Source organism: Macaca mulatta, chromosome 2 (assembly GCF_049350105.2).
Source record: "Macaca mulatta isolate MMU2019108-1 chromosome 2, T2T-MMU8v2.0, whole genome shotgun sequence".
Taxonomy (NCBI): domain Eukaryota; kingdom Metazoa; phylum Chordata; class Mammalia; order Primates; family Cercopithecidae; genus Macaca; species Macaca mulatta.
In genome coordinates, this window is record NC_133407.1 from 111,036,806 (window position 1) to 111,057,427 (window position 20,622).

At 40.2% G+C, this 20,622-nt stretch overlaps 1 protein-coding gene across 3 annotated transcripts in view; it reads right to left on the reverse strand.

Annotated features, from left to right (window-relative positions):
• Nucleotides 1–20,622, reverse strand: part of SMARCC1 (SWI/SNF related, matrix associated, actin dependent regulator of chromatin subfamily c member 1) — a 197,754-nt gene that overhangs the window by 84,940 nt on the left and 92,192 nt on the right. For all 3 annotated transcript variants that reach the window (XM_028844071.2, XM_015131071.3, XM_077992467.1), the window contains 7 exons: nt 20,189–20,226; nt 14,829–14,950; nt 13,303–13,374; nt 11,030–11,143; nt 9,469–9,622; nt 8,322–8,435; nt 2,907–2,966 (listed from right to left, as the gene is read on the reverse strand). In XM_028844071.2, coding sequence (XP_028699904.2) covers nt 2,907–2,966; nt 8,322–8,435; nt 9,469–9,622; nt 11,030–11,143; nt 13,303–13,374; nt 14,829–14,950; nt 20,189–20,226 — 674 coding nt within the window. The remainder of the gene's footprint in view (nt 1–2,906; nt 2,967–8,321; nt 8,436–9,468; nt 9,623–11,029; nt 11,144–13,302; nt 13,375–14,828; nt 14,951–20,188; nt 20,227–20,622) is intronic.

Here is a 20,622-nt window from a genome sequence, read left to right on the forward strand (position 1 = left end):
AATAGAGTGGCTCCATTATCTCTCTTTCCTTCTGATGCCCTGATTCTAACAACAGAATTTCAAACTTCCATAAAGACTGTGGTGGTCTTTTGTAGCTTCTTTTTGTTGTTGTGCTATTTTGTTTTTTCACCTCAAACTTCAGACTTTATATGCCTACTCATTCTAATGACACATTTTCAAGTAGAAATTCCCCATACCTTTTTACAACTGAAGTCTTATTCAAACAAGCTGTCGTCATCTCGATCTTACAGAGTAATTTCTTTTTAAAAAGTTAATATAAAATCTTACATTATCCTTCATTTCTACCAATTAAAGATCTTTCTTTTTCAAACTGCATTCCTTCATCTATTGTATACATTCCACTTTGACTATTTCCAAAACTGAAATGTTGCCTCCAATATTTACAATAAGATAACAAAGAAATGAACATGACCAGATATTAACCTTTAGCATTTACTCAAAAACTGTGCTTTGATAAAAGACTTTATGAAACAAGGTCTTTTAAAAATCAAAGCGGTGGGCTCAAGAATACAAAAAATATTTGGAATGCTTCCTGTGTGGTATATTTGTTTAATAAAATAGTATGCCAGCCTGAGCAACATGCTGAAACCCCATCTCTATTAAAAATACAAAAAAACTAGCCAGGCATGGTGGTGCACACCTGTAGTCCCAGCTACTCGAGAGGCTGAGCTGGGAGGATCGCCTGAGCTCGGCAAATTGAGGCTGCAGTGGACTGAGATTGTGCTACTGCACACTAGCATGGGGGAAGGGAGTAAAACCCTGTCTGGGGGGAAAAAAAAAAAGTACGAAGCTATTTTGAAAACAGCAAACCCCACTGAGTCTACCAGATTTATCAACGTATTAGAAAGAGACGATATTTGATTATAAATCCATTTAAAAATACTCATGTGACTTCATATTCTTAAGCTATTGAGTATCTCTAAATAAACTATATAAATGGAAGATGTTAGAGGTAAACACTGATGTGGAGAAGTCTTTTATTTCTCTTTGTGTAATCGCAAACAATTACTGTTGACTGAATTGCAAGTTTAAAAGAAAAATCAAACACTGCACAGATTCCACCTGCAAGAGAGAAAATGCACTATTGTGTAAGAATACTGTGGTTTTCTTGGATGTTTTGTTTTTTATTTTTTTTTGAGACGGAGTCTCGCTTCGTTGCCCAGGCTGCAGTGCAGTGGCGTGATCTCTGCTCACTGCAAGCTCCGCCTCCCGGGTTCACGCCATTCTCCTGCCTCAGCCTCCCAAGTAGCTGAGACTACAGGCGCCTGCCACCACGCCTGGCTAATTTTTTGTATTTTTAGTAGAGACGGAGTTTCACTGTGTTAGCCAGGATGGTCTCGATCTCCTGACCTCGTGATTCGCCCGCCTTGACCTCCCAAAGTGCTGGGATTACAGGCGTGAGCCACCCCACCGGATGTCTTTAAACAGTAGTTCAGTTATTCTTACCTCACTTTTACTACCTACTAATCTTAAATGTGAAAAAGGAGAAAAGTTTCAGCGTCAATGTGCAGCATGAAAAAGAACAATTGTTGTCCTAGTCATTGTTATATAACTTACTTTCTCTCCAGAGCCCAAAGATTCCAAAATAGCAATACAGAAGTGTGTTTACAGTCACCCACAAGTACTGAAAACACGATTCATTTTAATTAATATTAAAATCTAGTAGATATGGCTATACAAAATAGTCCTGAAATTAAAAGTGAGTCAGTCAGTACCATAGGAAAGATAGTTAAATAAATAAGAAAAAAGTGAGTCAGCAAAGCTCTCTGCATATCACTGATACTGAATGGGCATATGAGAACATATTAAAGTAGAGGCAAAAGAACACACAACTAGGGATCGTTTTGATTTTGATCACAACAGAGAAAGACAAGGTTTGGGGGAGAAGGAGAAAACAGCAAGAAAAAGTAAAAGAGGAATGCAAAAAAGAAATGAAAATAGTTTGATGCACCAAGGATACTTCTACAGTAATTACAACAATTGGAACAACCTGAAAAACCAAATCAAAGCAGTACAGCAACCAAAATGTCACCAAGTCCACTCTACGTGGTCTGGGAACCCAGAGGGCACCAGGCTCTTTTAGGACTGTGATGTCAAACAATTTCCTTGATAATACTAAGGCACTACTACTGTCTTTTTCATTATGTCGACATCTGCATTCATGGTGCAAAAGGAGCGGCAACATCTTAGCATAAATCCAGGCAATGAAACCAATTGTCTTAGTAGTCACTTTATTCCTAATTGTCACACACTCACAACTTATTTTGTTGTGAGTGTGTGACAATTATGAATTAGCTTCACTTAAACATCCTCGATGAATCTATAAAAATTATCAATTTAATCGTCTAAATATCTAACTCCACGGTTTTAAAATTCTGTACTATCAATGGGAGATACAGAAAAGGATTTAAGTATCAACTATCAAAGCATGATGGCTGTTCTAAAGGAAAACACATGTGTGATTGAGTTTTGAGCTCCAGTGGACACTTTTTAAAACAGAATACTAAAGGTGAATTTAAAATGCTAGTCACAGGCCAGGCACAGTGGTTCATGCCTTAGTTCCAGAACTTTGGGAGGCCAAGGTGGAAGGATTACTTGAGTCCAGGAGTTTGAGACCAGCTGGACAACATGGTGAAAGCCCACTGCTACAAAAAATACAAAAATTAGCCAGGCATGGTGGCACATGCCTGTAGTCCCAGCTATTCAGGACTAAAGGTAAGAGGATCGCCTGAGCCTGGGAGGTAGAGGCTGCACTGAGCCATGATCAGGCCACTGCACTCCAGCCTGGGTGACAGAGCAAGACCCTGCCTCCAAATAAAACAAAACAGAATAAAATGCTAGTCACAGAATCTTAGCACACATCCCATATGCATTAATCTGCTTACCTCCAGGAGTAGAAGGGTCTCCTGTTCAGTCCATTCTCTTCCAGCACTAGCACCTTTACTCTAAGGAAACAAAATCAGAAATTTTTTGCTCATTTTTAAAGTTGAATATGGAGCTCAGTAGAATTACTTTCCACGCTCAGGTGACTGTGCTATACAAACTATCAACGTAAGTCTTTGACTAACAGGAATAAAACACTTTAAGGAGCCTAAACTTCTAAAAGAAATGCTGGCTTATTTCAAAGACTGGCTGGCCACAGTGGCTCACGCCTGTAATCCCAGCATTTGGGAGGGCAAGGTGGGTGGATCACTTGAGGTCAGAGTTCTAGACCAGCCAGGCCAACACCATGAAACCCCATCTCTACTAAAAATACAAAAATTAGTCGGGTGTGGTGGCTCTTGCCTATAGTCCCAGCTGCTCCGGTGACTGAGGCAGGAGAACCCAGGAGGCAGAGGTTGCAGTGAGCCAAGATCGCGCCACTGCACTCCAGCCTTGGCAACAGAGCGAGACTCCATCTCAAAAAAACACAAAAACAAAAACCAAAAAAGACTTCCTGCTGTCAAACAAGGACCCATAACTATTTGGATATGTTATTTCTATTATTTTGATACTTAACAGTATCTTTAGCAAGCTAAAAAGGCATATTAATTTACTGCATACCATAAATCAGCTGTAATACACAAACATAACACACATCTTGGTAATAACTTAAAGACAGTACTGGCCGGGCGCGGTGGCTCAAGCCTGTAATCCCAGCACTTTGGGAGGCCGAGACGGGCGGATCACGAGGTCAGGAGATCGAGACCATCCTGGCTAACAGGGTGAAACCCCGTCTCTACTAAAAAAAATACAAAAAGCTAGCCGGGCGACGTGGCAGGCGCCTGTAGTCCCAGCTACTCGGGAGGCTGAAGCAGGAGAATGGCGTAAACCCGGGAGGCGGAGCTTGCAGTGAGCTGAGATCCGGCCACTGCACTCCAGCCCGGGGACAGAGCGAGACTCCGTCTCAAAAAAAAAAAAAAAAAAAAAAAGACAGTACTTCTTCCAGGATTCAAGGATCAGATGTACTACAGACATAAAACACTGACAGGTTCTTGATTCCAACTGCAGTAAGTCTATACTATCTCATTTTAAAACACCTCTCAAATATAAAAGAACCTCCAAGTGAGTCCATAAACTCAAAATCACCTTTTCCATGTGAGTCCCTTATAGTTTATGATTCATGTGACAATGTGAGTATAAGAAAAGTGAGACTGGCTTGTGTAAAAACTACAATTTAATCGATTAATTTTTATTTCTTGATCTGCATACCCTGCTGCATTCACTCATCTTCAGGAGACTTGTAGTATAGCTGATATTATCATGCAGCTATAAACATTACTAATTCAAAATATACATTCTAACGTATTTCCCTCTCTCAAAACTCTATTTTGAGAGATTACCATTTAATAAATAAACATTTCTACAATCCGTGATTTTCCTGTATATGTCAATAGTTTCTCAGTTTAGATAATTAAATCTCTTAGTGCAATAGTGCTACACACTGCATGAAAAAATTAAATTCTGTATGAAGGAAGAAAGAAAAAACAAAAATAAAACAACAACAACAAAATTAAACCCTGATTTGCTACATCTCTGGGGCATTCAATTCACAGCATTCTGACACACCCTGTTCACTTGCAAAAAGAAAAAACAGGGCCGGGCGCGGTGGCCCAAGCCTGTAATCCCAGCACTTTGGGAGGCCGAGACGGGCGGATCACGAGGTCAGGAGATCGAGACCATAACACGGTGAAACCCCGTCTCTACTAAAAAATACAAAAAACTAGCTGGCCGAGGTGGCGGACGCCTGTAGTCCCAGCTACTCGGGAGGCTGAGGCAGGAGAATGGCGTGAACCCGGGAGGCGGAGCTTGCAGTGAGCTGAGATCCGGCCACTGCACTCCAGCCTGGGTGACAGCGCGAGACTCTGTCTCAAAAAAAAAAAAAAAAAAAAAAGAAAAAACAAATAATGCATCAAAAATAAGTAGTCTTTTAACTAAAGAATAAAAACAGTTGACCTAAGCATTGCAGAATTAATAATTAAACTCCTACAGTATGGCTTTGTGAGAAAGAAAAGATGCCTGTATCTATAACACAGAATATACAGCTGAGATCCCCAAGGATTACTTTAAGATAACCAAAGGTTCTTTTAAAAAACCAAAATCAGAGGTAATCACCAATCAGATTTGGAGCACCAAGAAGAACAAAATTCATTAACATCTAATCTAAATTCTGAAGAAACAAAACCTGAGCAAACATAAGGAAGATCTCTACAACCTAGACCCAGACATTTATTTATAGGGAAGGTCCTCAACAACCATCTCTCCACTTCTCAGCCACAAAGTGTAGAAAGAATTTTTTCTGCCCCACAGACTTAAGTCAATGTTTCTTCCTCTTCTTTTTTTTTTTTTTTTTTAAAGATGGAATCTTGCTCTGTCACCCAGGCTGGAGTGCACTAGCGTGATCTCAGCTCACTGCAACCTCTTCCTCCTGGGTTCAAGCAACTCTTGAGCTTCAGCCTCCTGAGTAGCTGGAATTACAGGCGCCCGCCACCATGTCTGGCTAGTTTTTGTATTTTTTTTTTTTTTAGTAGAGACGGGGTTTCACCATGCCCAGCCTGTTTCCTCTCTTGATAACAACTGGCTCTACAACATAAGCCTCATCAGAGCCCACAAAATGATTGCTGAAGCTTCCATATGATTAAAAAAAAATTTTTTTTTTTATTAGGCTGGGCCTGGTGGCTCATGTTTGTATTCCTAGCACTCTGGAAGGTCAAAAAAGGTGGATCACTGGAGCTCAGGAGTTCAAGACCAACCAGGACAACACAGTGAGATGTCCTCTCTTTAAAAAAATACAAATACAAATACAAAAAAGCTGGGTGTGGTGGCTCATGCCTGTAATCCTAGGACTTTGGGAGGCTGAAGCAGGAGGATCACCTGAGGTCAGGAGTTTGAGACCAGCCTGACCAACATGGTGAAACCCCATCTCTACTAAAAATACAAAAATTAGCTGGGCGTGGTGGCACGTGCCTGTAGTCCCAGCTACTTGTGAGACTGAGGCAGGAGAAACGGTTGAACACAGGAGGCACAGGTTGCAGGGAGTTGAGACTGCACCACTGCACTCCAGCTTGCGCAACAGAGCGAGACTCTGTCTCCAAAAAAAAAAAGCCCAGGCCCAGAGGCTCACGCCTGTAATCTGAGCACACTGGGTGCCCAAGGTGGGTGGATAACCTGAGGTCAGGAGTTCGAGACCAGCCTAGTCAACATGGAGACACCCTGTCTCTACTAAAAATATAAAAATTAGCCAGGTGTGGTGGCACACACCTGTAATCCCAGCTATTTGGGAGGCTGAGGCAGGAAAATCACTTGAACCACAGAGGTGGAGGTTGCAGTGAGCCAAGATCGCCCCACTTCATTCCAGCCTGGGAGAAAAGGGCAAACTCAGTCTCAAAAAAAAAAAATTCTTTTGTATTTCTGAAGGTATGATACATATACAATAAAATACACAAATTAGTATAAAACTTGATACAATTTAACTTATATGACAATGTAATAATACTCAAATCAAAACCCAAAAGGCTCCCTCCTTTAAACCTCAAATTGATAGCCACTCACAAAAGTATATACTAGTCTTTTACACAAAAGTATATACTAATCTATACTTACAGAAGTATACACTCACTAAAGTATATACTAGTCTTACAGAAGTATATACACTCACAAAAGTATATACTTACAGAAGTAAGTATAGACTAGTATATACTTTCTGTAACCATAGGTTAGTTTTTCTTGGATCTGAATTTTATATTAACAAAAACAGGCGTGAGCCACCGTGTCTGGCCAGAAGATGTCTTTTATACTGACTCACATGTTGACCTTTTTTCTAGCACTCTTTATTCTTCCATTAGATCCAGTCAGGTCCCAAAATGTTGTGTCAAATTATAGTTTACCCCAAATCAGGACTTTTGTCATGTTTCCAAATAATGTAAACTTTTTAACAATTTATTCAATTTAATCTCCTTCTGCCTTTCTGCCATTCTTATAATTTCTACCATTATAAATCCCAAATATTATTGTTTAAACTATCTGTATTACTTTATATTTAACCACATAGATTACCCTTTTCTCTGCTCCTTATTCCTTCATGGAGTCATGTGCTTTCATCTGGGATCATTATCCTTTATGCTGAAGACATTCCTTTACTTTTCTTAGACTGTGTGCTAGTGATAACTTTTCTACATTAAGAATGCCTACAAACGTCTTTATTTCACGTTCAATTTTGAAAGTAGTATCTACTGGATACAGAATTCCAGAGAGATATTTTTTCTTTTACAATTTAAAAATGTTATTGTATTTGTCCTTTGGCTTTAATCATTTTTGTTGAAAAGTCAGCTATCGGTTTTATTATTATTCTTTTGAATTTAGTATGTTCTTCTCTACCCTTATCCCCACCCTCCATGTCTGCTTTTAAGATGTTAGTTTTTAAGAGATTAAGCATAAAGTACCCGAGTGTGATTTTCTCTATATATAAATCTGGATCTGTTCTTTTTGTGTGTGTTTTTCAGTAGAGGCAAGGCTTCTCTTGAACTCCTGGCCTCAGGCAACCCTACTGCCCTGGTCTCCCAAAGTGTTGAGCCTGGCCTGGCTCTGTCTTTCTTGTTTTTTGAGTTGGTATCTTTTAATTTGTTCCAACATCTTTTTGGCCATTATATATTCAAGTATCACTCCTCCTTCATTCGTTCTCTTATGGGTCTCTAATGACAAACATTAATTCTTTGGACTCTATCATTCTTTTTTCTTTTTCTTCTTCTAATAATAGAGACACACAGTCTTGCTATATTGTCCAGGCTGGTCTCAAACTCCAGAGCTCAAGGGATCCTCCTGCCTTGGCCTCCCAAAGTGCTGAAATTACAGGTGTGAGCCACCATGTCCAGCCTGAACTGTATCTCACGTATCTTTTCCACTCTCCTCTCTGTCCTGGCCCCTCCCTACCTCAATCCAATTTCTTTTTCTCTTGGTACTTCAGTTTCAATATATCTACTAATTTGTCTCTGAGTTCACTAACCTGTCTTCTGCTGTATGCAGTCTGTTGTTAAACCTATCAAATAATTTCAAGTATACTTTTCAGTTCTAAAATATTCATGATTCTTTTTACAGATTCCAATTCTCTCTTCAAATTCTCCATTTTCCCATCGAATTTCTCTAATAGTGTTATTTTTAAAATACCTATCTACTAAGTCATATGGGAATATAAAAGGTAAGATAAATCATAATTGTTTTTAAAAATACCATCAGATTTGAGTAGAAAGCTCATCAGATGTATCTTAGAAGGACTAAGATGTGCTGGATTGTAGCCTACATGTGATTAGAAAAAAAATCCTTACCTTTGCTAATGTTTTCTTGGAGTAAATATCAGTACGTAGACCAAAGTTCTGCAAATCAATTGGTTTTTCCTTGTTTTTCTCAGGAAAATTTAGCATCTGTTGAGCAGCAGGAACCTGAGTCAAATAAATGATAAACGGCTGAGTTAGCCTCTTTAAAGTCAAGAGGGTAAACGTTTTTTAAAATTTGTTTAGGCCGGGCGCGGTGGCTCATGCCTGTAATCCCAGCACTTCGGGAGGCCGAGGCGGGCGGATCACAAGGTTAGGAGCTCAAGACCAGCCTGACCAAAATGGTGAAACCCCATCTCTACTAAAAATACAAAAATTAGCTGGGCGTTGTGGCATGTGACTATAATCCCAGCTACTCAGGAGACTGAGGCAGTAGAATTGCTTATAACCCGGAGGCGGAAATTGCAGTGAGCCAAGATCATGCCACTACACTCCAGCCTGGGGAGCAGAGACAGACTCTGTCTCCAAAAAAAAAAAAAAAAAAAAAAAAAAAAAAGGTTAATATTGGAACTTAAGCCACTCTTGGTGGATTTCCTACGAAAAACAATAAATACCCACACTTCTACACTATACTTCTAACAAAAATTCAACATACAAGTTACATTTTGGTGTCCCTTAAGTCCAGAAAGGATAACAAATTTTCATTACTATATTCTATTTCACAATGGAACAAAATTTATACCTTAGGTTCCTGTGAATCCAACTTAATGCTATACAGAATTTGTCTGACATAATCTGTTTGATAATGTATATATGGATGTCCACTTTACAAATCTTAGGACAAGTTATAAAGATTTCTTTGCTTCACGTTTCTAGAACACAGACTGAAGGAAGGGAAAGAAGATTTTGCATCATCTGCTTACTTATGTGTGTCTTTTTGATGACAGAAGGATAAAGGGAGTTATGCATATAAAAGTAAATTAATAATTTGATAGACTAAGGCATTGGGTTTTGGGATTGGTGGGACAGCATTAACTTAAACACTATATATTCTTTTGGACTGTAATATTTACAGTACACCAAAACACACATACAAACAAGCATCAAAGAAACAGCACTAACAACAGCATTCCTAAATAGATATGCTATAAACAGACATTTGTTACTATTCAGGTCTGATGAAAAGTCAACATTAATTTACCTGAGGTGATCGAAGATGCAGAGGCACAAGCCCAGAGGGAGTATCAGCTAATACATTAAAATGAGGAGTAGGAGGAGGTCCCATTGCCATAGGTCTACTTTCCGGGTCAACTTGGTAATTAACGAGTCCCCACTGCTCTAAAAAGGCATGGACCCTAAAGAATAAAGCTCGGAAAGTTAAAATCTAAAGAATCAATTTCATGTGCTTTATTATCATCATTACACCATTAAAAAACAGAAACAATAAAACAAGTAAATGTGCTCAGCAGGCTATCAAACACCACAAATTACTTGACAGATTTTGTTTGTTATGTAGGGAACAATTTCTACAAGCCACAAATAATGTTGATAACACAGCACCCCCCAAACCTATTACAAAGTTTAATCATTTAAATCACAGAAATGAGAGCACAAATACGCATTTAGGTCCATGGTAATAAAAGAACCCACACACAGACCAAATACACACATAGAAAAAATCCACATTTTTCTTGACAGAGTCTCGCTCTGTCTCTCAGGCTGGAGTGCAATGGTGCAATCTCAGCTCACTGCAACCTACTCAGCCTCCTCGGTTCAAGCGATTCTCCTGCCTCAGCCTCCCAAGTAGCTGAGAGTACAGGTGCCCGTCACCATGCCCAGCTAATGTTTGGTATTTTTAGTAGAAACAGGCTTTCACCATGTTGGCCAGGCTGGTCTCGAACTCCTGACCTCTGGTGATCCACCCACCTCGGCCTCCCAAAGTGCTGGGATTACAGGTGTGAGCCACTGTACCTGGCGGGTTTTTTTTTTGTTTTTTTTTTGGCAGAGCTAGGGCGCAGAGTTTATCCACTCCCAACCTGAATCTACTCCTTCCCTGGTTATTTTATGATTTGACTAAAAAAATTAAAATGTGAACTGTAAAATCTAGAAAACTAAATTAAATATTTATCTTACTTATTTTATTTTTTTGAGACACAATCTCGCTCTGTCGCCCAGGCTGGAATGCAGTGGGACAATCTCAGCTCACTGCAATCTCTGCCTCCTGAATTCTCCTGCCTCAGCCTCCCCAATAGCTAAGATTACAGTCATGTGCCACCACGCTCGGCTAATTTTTATATTTTTAGTAGAGAAGGGGTTTCACCATATTGGCCAGGCTCGAACTCCTGACCTCAGGTGATCCGCCCACCTTGGCTTCTCCAAGTGCTGGGAATATAGGCGTAAGCCACTGCACCCAGCCTAAATTAAATATTTTAAATTTTCAACCTCTAATGCTGAACACAGTGCTCACGCCTGCAATCACAATACTTCAGGAGACCGAGGCAGGAGAATTGCTTGAGGCCAGGAGATTGAGACCAGCCTTGGCAACATTATGAAATCCCATCTCGACAATAAAATTAAATTAATAAAATAAAATAAAAATAAAATAAATTGAATGAAATGAAAGGAAACAAAATATAATCCACCCCTAAATGACACAACTAAAATTAGGTGTTTTACCCAGTTGAAACAACCAGTTTAATATGACAGCAAAGCATAAGTAAATTCCTACAGTTAAATGTCTCAGAAAAAGTCAAACATTTTACCTCATCACAGCACACACATCTCCAGTCAAGTTCCTCCGACAAGCAGTGCTAGTTAAATACTCTTGGGGGTTTAGGCGATACGTGTCAATCATAAAATTTCGATATGCCAAGTATCTAAAAAGCAATGGCAAAATTCATAAGGTGGACACGTATCCTTTCAGAAACAATGTTACTCAGAAACTCAAAAATCTTCAGATTCCTTAGAAATACAATAAATTAAGACAAGAGCATAAAAAAACGGTGATATTATATTGCATATTAAGTTATGAGTGAATTTAGAACCACAAATATGCAAAACAACTGTTTACTAATGTATAATAACAAGTAATGTAACGACATTCATGTGAAGTAACATAAATTCAAACTTGGTCATGGTGGTAGTTAACTGCAGAATTTGAAACTAACACATGGTTACATAGGCTATCTGCCTCACTACCACATATCTATACTTTACTGTGTGCAGGGCACTGTTATAAGCAATGTATGTCTGACAACTGAATCCTCATAATCGCTCCATATTGCAGGTAGGGTCTGCTATCATCCCATCTATGGGTGAGGAAACAAACACTGAGTTGTTAGAGAATTTGTCCTAGCCACAGGGTTGGTAATTGATGGAGCCAGAATTCATCGCACCCAGTGTGGTGGCTCTTCAATCTATGCTCTCAACCTCTGTTGCCTATCACTTCTGTATTTCAAATGTGGCACGTGGATTTGGCTCTGAAAATAGCTATGTAACTTCTCGTGGCAGTTCTTTAAGGGAGATCATGGCTGGGCAACAAGTAGAATCCATGAGACCAAATCCAGAAAAGAACATACGAAAATGGAGAGAGAGACTGAGATTCTGTTACAGCAGATTCCAATGACTTCTGTCACAAAATACAGTACTTAATAACAAGAGTGTTAAGGACTTTGAGACCTAGCAACAGTTCTTGGCACACAAGAAAAACAAAACTCAGGCAGCCAAGATCATGCCACTGCACTCCAGCCCGTGTGACGGAATGACTTTGTCCCCCCGCCACAAAAAAAAAAAAAAAAAAAAAATCAACAGATTATACCCTGATTAATACATGGGAGCGTATCTACAGTACTGAAAGGTGTGTACTTATATATAGGGACAAGTGTTCCAGAAGTATATACTGATGAATCATCAGGGAAAGACAAAAAGTACTTTCTGCCAAACTTCTTCCTTCCAATAAGAGTTTCTCTATTTCCAATGCAAAAGCACAAAAATCCTTTATGTAATTAAGCTTAATTCACATGTAGCTATATCACCATGTCTCTCTTTTAATTAGCACTCATGCATCAGGAAGATAAAGATTCATTTTCTCCTGGATGAATAGAAACAATCCATAACATACATGCACACACAAGCTGAAAGTTGTTAGGACAGACCGGGCGTGGTGGCTCATGCCTATAATCCTAGCACTTTGAGAGGCCGAGGCAAGTGGATCACTTGAGGTCAGGAGTTCGAGACCAGTCTGGCCAACATGGTGAAACCCCATCTCTACTAAAAATACAAAAATTAGCCAGGTGTGGTGGTGCATGCCCGTAGTCCCAGCTACTTGGGAGGCTGAGGCAGGAGAATAGCTTGAACCCAGGAGGTGGTGGCTGAAGCAAGCCAAGATTGCAACATTGTACCCCAAGTCTGAGCGACAGAGTGAGACTCCATCTCAATAAAAAAAAAAAAAAAAAAAAAAAAGGGTAAGTTGTGAGGATAAGCCTGAATTCATTATAGTAAAAATTGGTTTAAAATCCAAACTTAAACTCCAAGAGCTGATGTCCATACAGTTCAAGGTTTAGAAATAAAAGAATACCCTAGGCAACATGGTGAAACCCCCATCTCTGCCAAAAAATAGATAGATAGATAGATAGATAGATAGACAGACAGACAGACAGACAGATAGATATCAGCCAGGTGTGGTGACATGTGCCTGTTCTCCCAGCTACTGAAGAGGCTGAGGTGGGAGGATCCTTTCAGTCCAGAAGGCAGAGATTGCTGTGAGCCAAGATCATGACACCGCACACCAGCCTGGGCAACAGAGTGAGACCCTGTCTCAAAAAAACACGAAAGAAAAACCCCCAAAAAACAGAAAACAAAACTAGATACAATTTCCTTTGTACCATGGAATGCTATACAAATGAGATATGAACACTGTTCTGAAAGGAGTATTTGCAAACTTCCAAGAATCAGCAATAAGAAACTCAGGTGGATGCTTGAAGAGGCCCTACCACACACAGGCAAATAAACAAGTTTTCTAAAACACTGGCCTCACATTTCTGGAGTCTTGGATTTGTTTTTTCCATTGAAGAACTCAGGAAGAGCACGCCGTTCAATCACATGAATACTGAAAAGAAGAAGAAAAAAAAAAAGGTTTAGGAGCCTTCTTTTTAAAAGAATAAAATCATTAAATATTCTAAGTAAAAGTGATAAATCCAAAACCTCAGTACCGCTTGCCAAAATTAATTGGCTTACACTAGTTTCTATGTATTAACAGCATACAAGAAAGTTAAGGAAAGCCTTCTCTTTCTTACTCCCAATACTTACTGTAGTTTTCCTATTCCCATAACCAAACTAAAAAACTACTATCGACACACTGAAAACTATACATTTTATTATTTTTTGACGTAATACATCATAACTAGATAAGAAGCCACAAGATACGAAGAATTCTTTGAAAAATGTTGACAATAACAAAGTAGCTGGCATGGCATGGCAACAAACTGATGAAACAAATGACCAGAATAGACAATAAATTTGCAAGTCTCAGCTTCTCAGGCTGTTAACATAAATGAGCCTTTGTCCAGCCCTCAGAAACACTGTGATAAATTACTTTTTAGTTTTTAGTTTTGGTGGAGGTGCTGGGGAGATAAATTAATTTTTTAAAATTTTCAGTATCAATTGCTTTTAATAATATCATAGAAGTACATTTTAACAATATATACAAATGCTAATAATTTTATGAAATGTTACAGGTCATAAGCAAAGATCAGGTAAAATGATCAGGCCTAACGGTATAAAAATGAACCAACTGTATATCTAGCAAAAAGTTTCTGCTGCTAATACAAGTGTCATCTTCCTGATGACATTTTAAGTTTCTCAGTGGCTTTCCAGATATGCAACATGTAAGTATTGGTTGCATGGCAAAGAGCAAATCGATGGTCTGGGAATATAACTCAAATTATTCACTCTTTGAGTATTTGGTAACATTTAAATTAAATTGGATTTGCACAGTAAAATACTATAAATACAATGAATTACCTGCAAACTTCTAGAAAAACAATTTCTAAGATGAATTAATGCTATATAAATATACATAATGACTTCTAAAAGAATAACCGTAAGGAACTAATTACATAATTCTAATATAACTCCCAATGTTTTCATTGTTACAGGTGAGGAAGAGCCCACTTTAAAAAAAATTCTGTTTATCTTTGGAATGTGTTTGTGTTTTTTTGTTTGTTTTGTTGTTGTTGAGACAGAGTCTTGCTCTGTCACCCTGGCTAGAGTGCAGTGATGTGATGTAAAGACATCCGTGAACCCGGGAGGGAGAGGCTGCAGTGAGCTGAGATCACACCACTGCACTCCAGCCAGGGTGACAGAGCAAGACTCTGTCTCAACAAAAAAACAAACAAAAAAAACCCATAAACACATTCCAAAGATAAAAATCACTTTCCATCTCCCTTCGTCAAAGGTGACAGTAATTTCTGACGAGGAACATGGGCAGAAAGGCACAACCTGATTTGAAGGAAAGTTCTTGTACTGCTCAGTACCATGCTCACAGATGAAGTGGTCACTCACCAGTTATAATCAAACCATGATGCATAACTAGGAATAATAATGTGATTAGTCTGCTCTGTCACATTATCTTCCCCAGGGTCAATTGATCGACTCTGATCACCTTTGGCAGGATCTTCATCTTCCTACAGAAAAGAAGACAAAGTGGAAAGAAAGAAAGAACTACAGATATCCATCCATCCATCCATCCATCCATCCATCCATCCATCCATCCATCCATCCATCCATCCATCCATCCATCCATCCATCCATCCATCCATCCATCCATCCATCCATCCATCCATCCATCCATCCATCCATCCATCCATCCATCCATCCATCCATCCATCCATCCATCCATCCATCCATCCATCCATCCATCCATCCATCCATCCATCCATCCATCCATCCATCCATCCATCCATCCATCCATCCATCCATCCATCCATCCATCCATCCATCCATCCATCCATCCATCCATCCATCCATCCATCCATCCATCCATCCATCCATCCATCCATCCATCCATCCATCCATCCATCCATCCATCCATCCATCCATCCATCCATCCATCCATCCATCCATCCATCCATCCATCCATCCATCCATCCATCCATCCATCCATCCATCCATCCATCCATCCATCCATCCATCCATCCATCCATCCATCCATCCATCCATCCATCCATCCATCCATCCATCCATCCATCCATCCATCCATCCATCCATCCATCCATCCATCCATCCATCCATCCATCCATCCATCCATCCATCCATCCATCCATCCATCCATCCATCCATCCATCCATCCATCCATCCATCCATCCATCCATCCATCCATCCATCCATCCATCCATCCATCCATCCATCCATCCATCCATCCATCCATCCATCCATCCATCCATCCATCCATCCATCCATCCATCCATCCATCCATCCATCCATCCATCCATCCATCCATCCATCCATCCATCCATCCATCCATCCATCCATCCATCCATCCATCCATCCATCCATCCATCCATCCATCCATCCATCCATCCATCCATCCATCCATCCATCCATCCATCCATCCATCCATCCATCCATCCATCCATCCATCCATCCATCCATCCATCCATCCATCCATCCATCCATCCATCCATCCATCCATCCATCCATCCATCCATCCATCCATCCATCCATCCATCCATCCATCCATCCATCCATCCATCCATCCATCCATCCATCCATCCATCCATCCATCCATCCATCCATCCATCCATCCATCCATCCATCCATCCATCCATCCATCCATCCATCCATCCATCCATCCATCCATCCATCCATCCATCCATCCATCCATCCATCCATCCATCCATCCATCCATCCATCCATCCATCCATCCATCCATCCATCCATCCATCCATCCATCCATCCATCCATCCATCCATCCATCCATCCATCCATCCATCCATCCATCCATCCATCCATCCATCCATCCATCCATCCATCCATCCATCCATCCATCCATCCATCCATCCATCCATCCATCCATCCATCCATCCATCCATCCATCCATCCATCCATCCATCCATCCATCCATCCATCCATCCATCCATCCATCCATCCATCCATCCATCCATCCATCCATCCATCCATCCATCCATCCATCCATCCATCCATCCATCCATCCATCCATCCATCCATCCATCCATCCATCCATCCATCCATCCATCCATCCATCCATCCATCCATCCATCCATCCATCCATCCATCCATCCATCCATCCATCCATCCATCCATCCATCCATCCATCCATCCATCCATCCATCCATCCATCCATCCATCCATCCATCCATCCATCCATCCATCCATCCATCCATCCATCCATCCATCCATCCATCCATCCATCCATCCATCCATCCATCCATCCATCCATCCATCCATCCATCCATCCATCCATCCATCCATCCATCCATCCATCCATCCATCCATCCATCCATCCATCCATCCATCCATCCATCCATCCATCCATCCATCCATCCATCCATCCATCCATCCATCCATCCATCCATCCATCCATCCATCCATCCATCCATCCATCCATCCATCCATCCATCCATCCATCCATCCATCCATCCATCCATCCATCCATCCATCCATCCATCCATCCATCCATCCATCCATCCATCCATCCATCCATCCATCCATCCATCCATCCATCCATCCATCCATCCATCCATCCATCCATCCATCCATCCATCCATCCATCCATCCATCCATCCATCCATCCATCCATCCATCCATCCATCCATCCATCCATCCATCCATCCATCCATCCATCCATCCATCCATCCATCCATCCATCCATCCATCCATCCATCCATCCATCCATCCATCCATCCATCCATCCATCCATCCATCCATCCATCCATCCATCCATCCATCCATCCATCCATCCATCCATCCATCCATCCATCCATCCATCCATCCATCCATCCATCCATCCATCCATCCATCCATCCATCCATCCATCCATCCATCCATCCATCCATCCATCCATCCATCCATCCATCCATCCATCCATCCATCCATCCATCCATCCATCCATCCATCCATCCATCCATCCATCCATCCATCCATCCATCCATCCATCCATCCATCCATCCATCCATCCATCCATCCATCCATCCATCCATCCATCCATCCATCCATCCATCCATCCATCCATCCATCCATCCATCCATCCATCCATCCATCCATCCATCCATCCATCCATCCATCCATCCATCCATCCATCCATCCATCCATCCATCCATCCATCCATCCATCCATCCATCCATCCATCCATCCATCCATCCATCCATCCATCCATCCATCCATCCATCCATCCATCCATCCATCCATCCATCCATCCATCCATCCATCCATCCATCCATCCATCCATCCATCCATCCATCCATCCATCCATCCATCCATCCATCCATCCATCCATCCATCCATCCATCCATCCATCCATCCATCCATCCATCCATCCATACATATGTATCTATATATAACATCTCTCACACTTTAGTTGTTAGGTTAAATAAAATGAAGCTCCCTGATTCAATCAGATATCCGAAAACAAATTTCAAGTAAAAACAACCTTTCACAGTATTTAAGGTTTAAGGTACAAGGTAGCCAGCTGACAGATAAGGTTTTGTTGCTCATTTATGATAATGAGGGAACCAATGCAGAGAAGGTAGGTCTCTCATAATAAGATTAACAAGTTGATTGAAGAAAGTCTGTTTCAATGCACAGGACTTCAGACTAAATAAATAACTCATAACCTAGATCTCATTCCATAACAGCTTGCTTCTTCCTTGCCCAGTTTTACTTAATCTAAAGTAAATGTTTACTTGATATACATTCTTATCGCATACATTTAAACGTATTTTAAATACGTTTTTTGATACTGAAATGTTCTCCAATTTTCTCTCTGTGGTGATTTTATTATTTGTAACCTTATGAAATTGTTTTCTATTAAAAAAACAAATTATGGGCTGGGCAAGGTGTCTCACACCTGTAATTCCAACACTTGGGAGACTGAGGCAGGAGGATCACTTGAGACCAAAAGATCAGGACCAGCCTGGGCAACACAGTCAGACTTTGTCTCTACTAAAAATTTAGAAATTAGCTGGACATAGTGGTGCATGCCTGCAGTCCCAGCTACTTGAGAGACTGAAGTCAGGAGGACTGCTTGAGCATAGGAGGTCAAGGCTGCAGTGAGCTGTGTTTCCACCACTGCACAGCACTCCAGCCTAGGCAAGACCCTGTCTCAAAAAAATAAAATAAGCAAAAACCCAAATTTTAAATCAGTTTTCTTTTACAATGGTTCCAAAATTTAATTTCTACCTTTAACTTAATTCAACCTAAATTTCCTGTTCAGTATCTGAAATGACGATCTAGTGTACTACCTATAAACTTAACAGTTTCTATAAGAATAGTAAAAAGGAATAAATTTAAAGCTGAAAACACCAAGGACTCTAGTTATTACTTAAATGATATCGAATACAAACGTGATAATAACGATGACAAGGGTAACAAATTTTATTTCCCAAATCACAGAAGCTAGCAAAAAATATTCTCAAGGCTGACCTCTTTTTATTATGGCTTTAGTTAATACATTTTTGTGGCATAGACTTTACAAATCATTTAGGACACAAAATATTTTCCTTACTCAGAAAAAACAGGAAGAGGCTGGCATTGCAATTAATGAAGGACAACAGTATAAGTTGTAATGACCTCAATCAGAAAACAATAAGGAGGATGACATTCTGGGAGACTGCTTTAGAGACAATACCTTTAATCCTTTTAAGCTATATAAACGACTGGTACATGGCTTCAAATCCTCTTATCTTTGGCATTAAAATGAAGGAATTTGACTTTCCTTTTTAGCTGGGACCACAGGCAGATGTCACCACACCAAGCTAATTTTTTAAGTTTTTGGAGACGCAGGGTATCCCCATGTTGTGCTGGCTGGTTTTCAACTCCTGGGCTAAAAGTGATTCTCCCACCTGGCCTCTCAAAGAACTAGGATTACATACATAGCCACTGCACTCAACACTTTACATTAAAAAAAGACAGAGTGTCTTGCACTGTCGCCCAGGCTAGAGCACAGTGGCAGAATTTTGGCTCACGCCAGCATAGAATTCCTAACCTCAAGAAATCCTCCCATCTCAGCTTTCCAAAATGCTGAGGTTATAGGTGCCAGTCACTATTTACTTTAAATAATATCTTTTTGCACAAGTAATGTTCATTAATAAGTGGCTCTTTGACTAAGTAACTTTTATTTTTGTTTTTTCAAATCATAGCACATCAGGGACACTAGCAGGGAGGATGAAAATTTCCTCTAAGTAAAATCTTGGGGTCCAAGAAAGTCAAGTATTTTGCCAAGTGCAGTGGTTGTCACCTGAAATCCCATCACTTTGGGAGGCTGAGGCAGGCAGACTGCTTGAGCCCAGCTGTTCGCAACCAGCCTGGGCAACATAGAAAAACTCCATCTCTACAAAAAATAAAAAAATTAGTTGGGTGTAGTGGTGCACACAAGTAGTCTCAGCTACTCGGGAGGCTGAGGTGGGAGAGGGATCACCTGAGCCCAGGAGGTCAAGGTTACGGTGAGCTGACAGCCTGTCTCAAAACAAAAAACTAACAAAAACACCTTCCAGAAATGGTTCTTATGCTGTATTTGTTTTCCTTGGGGGGAAAACTAAAAAAAAAAAAAAAGAAAAAAGAAAAATTTAAAAACCAGAAGGGCCTCATAGTCCAAAAATTGGGCTACGTACAATTCAGTGCTTCTACTGTTCGGTACACAGGACCCTTAGAGAAGCTCTCTCACAACAGGCTTAACTGAATGTTACCTTTCCTCCTGCTGTGACTGTTTCTTCATCCTGCTCATCTGCAAAACCAAAACACACAATTCATTTTCGAAACAGGTAAATGTTCTTTGGGTTATTTGGAAAATTAATGGTGTAAGAACTGATACTGGACAAAGAAAAGGAATGAAATAGAGCATTATAAAAGCAAAATCACTCTGAATAATTCACTAAATTAGAATTTTACACAGAATCACAGACGTAATTAGAAATTCAAAGCAAAGATCATTAAAAATTTCAAACAGTAGGGAATTTAATTACTACTTGAGCTAATATCATAGTCATGATCTTAGTAACAGATACAGGACTTGATTATGATTCTTGTCTCCTGGGTTTTGCTAAAATAACAACTTTTGGGTTCCAAAAGAATTGAGTAAAGAATGATGAATAAAAAAACAAGTGATAACCAATCCCTTAAT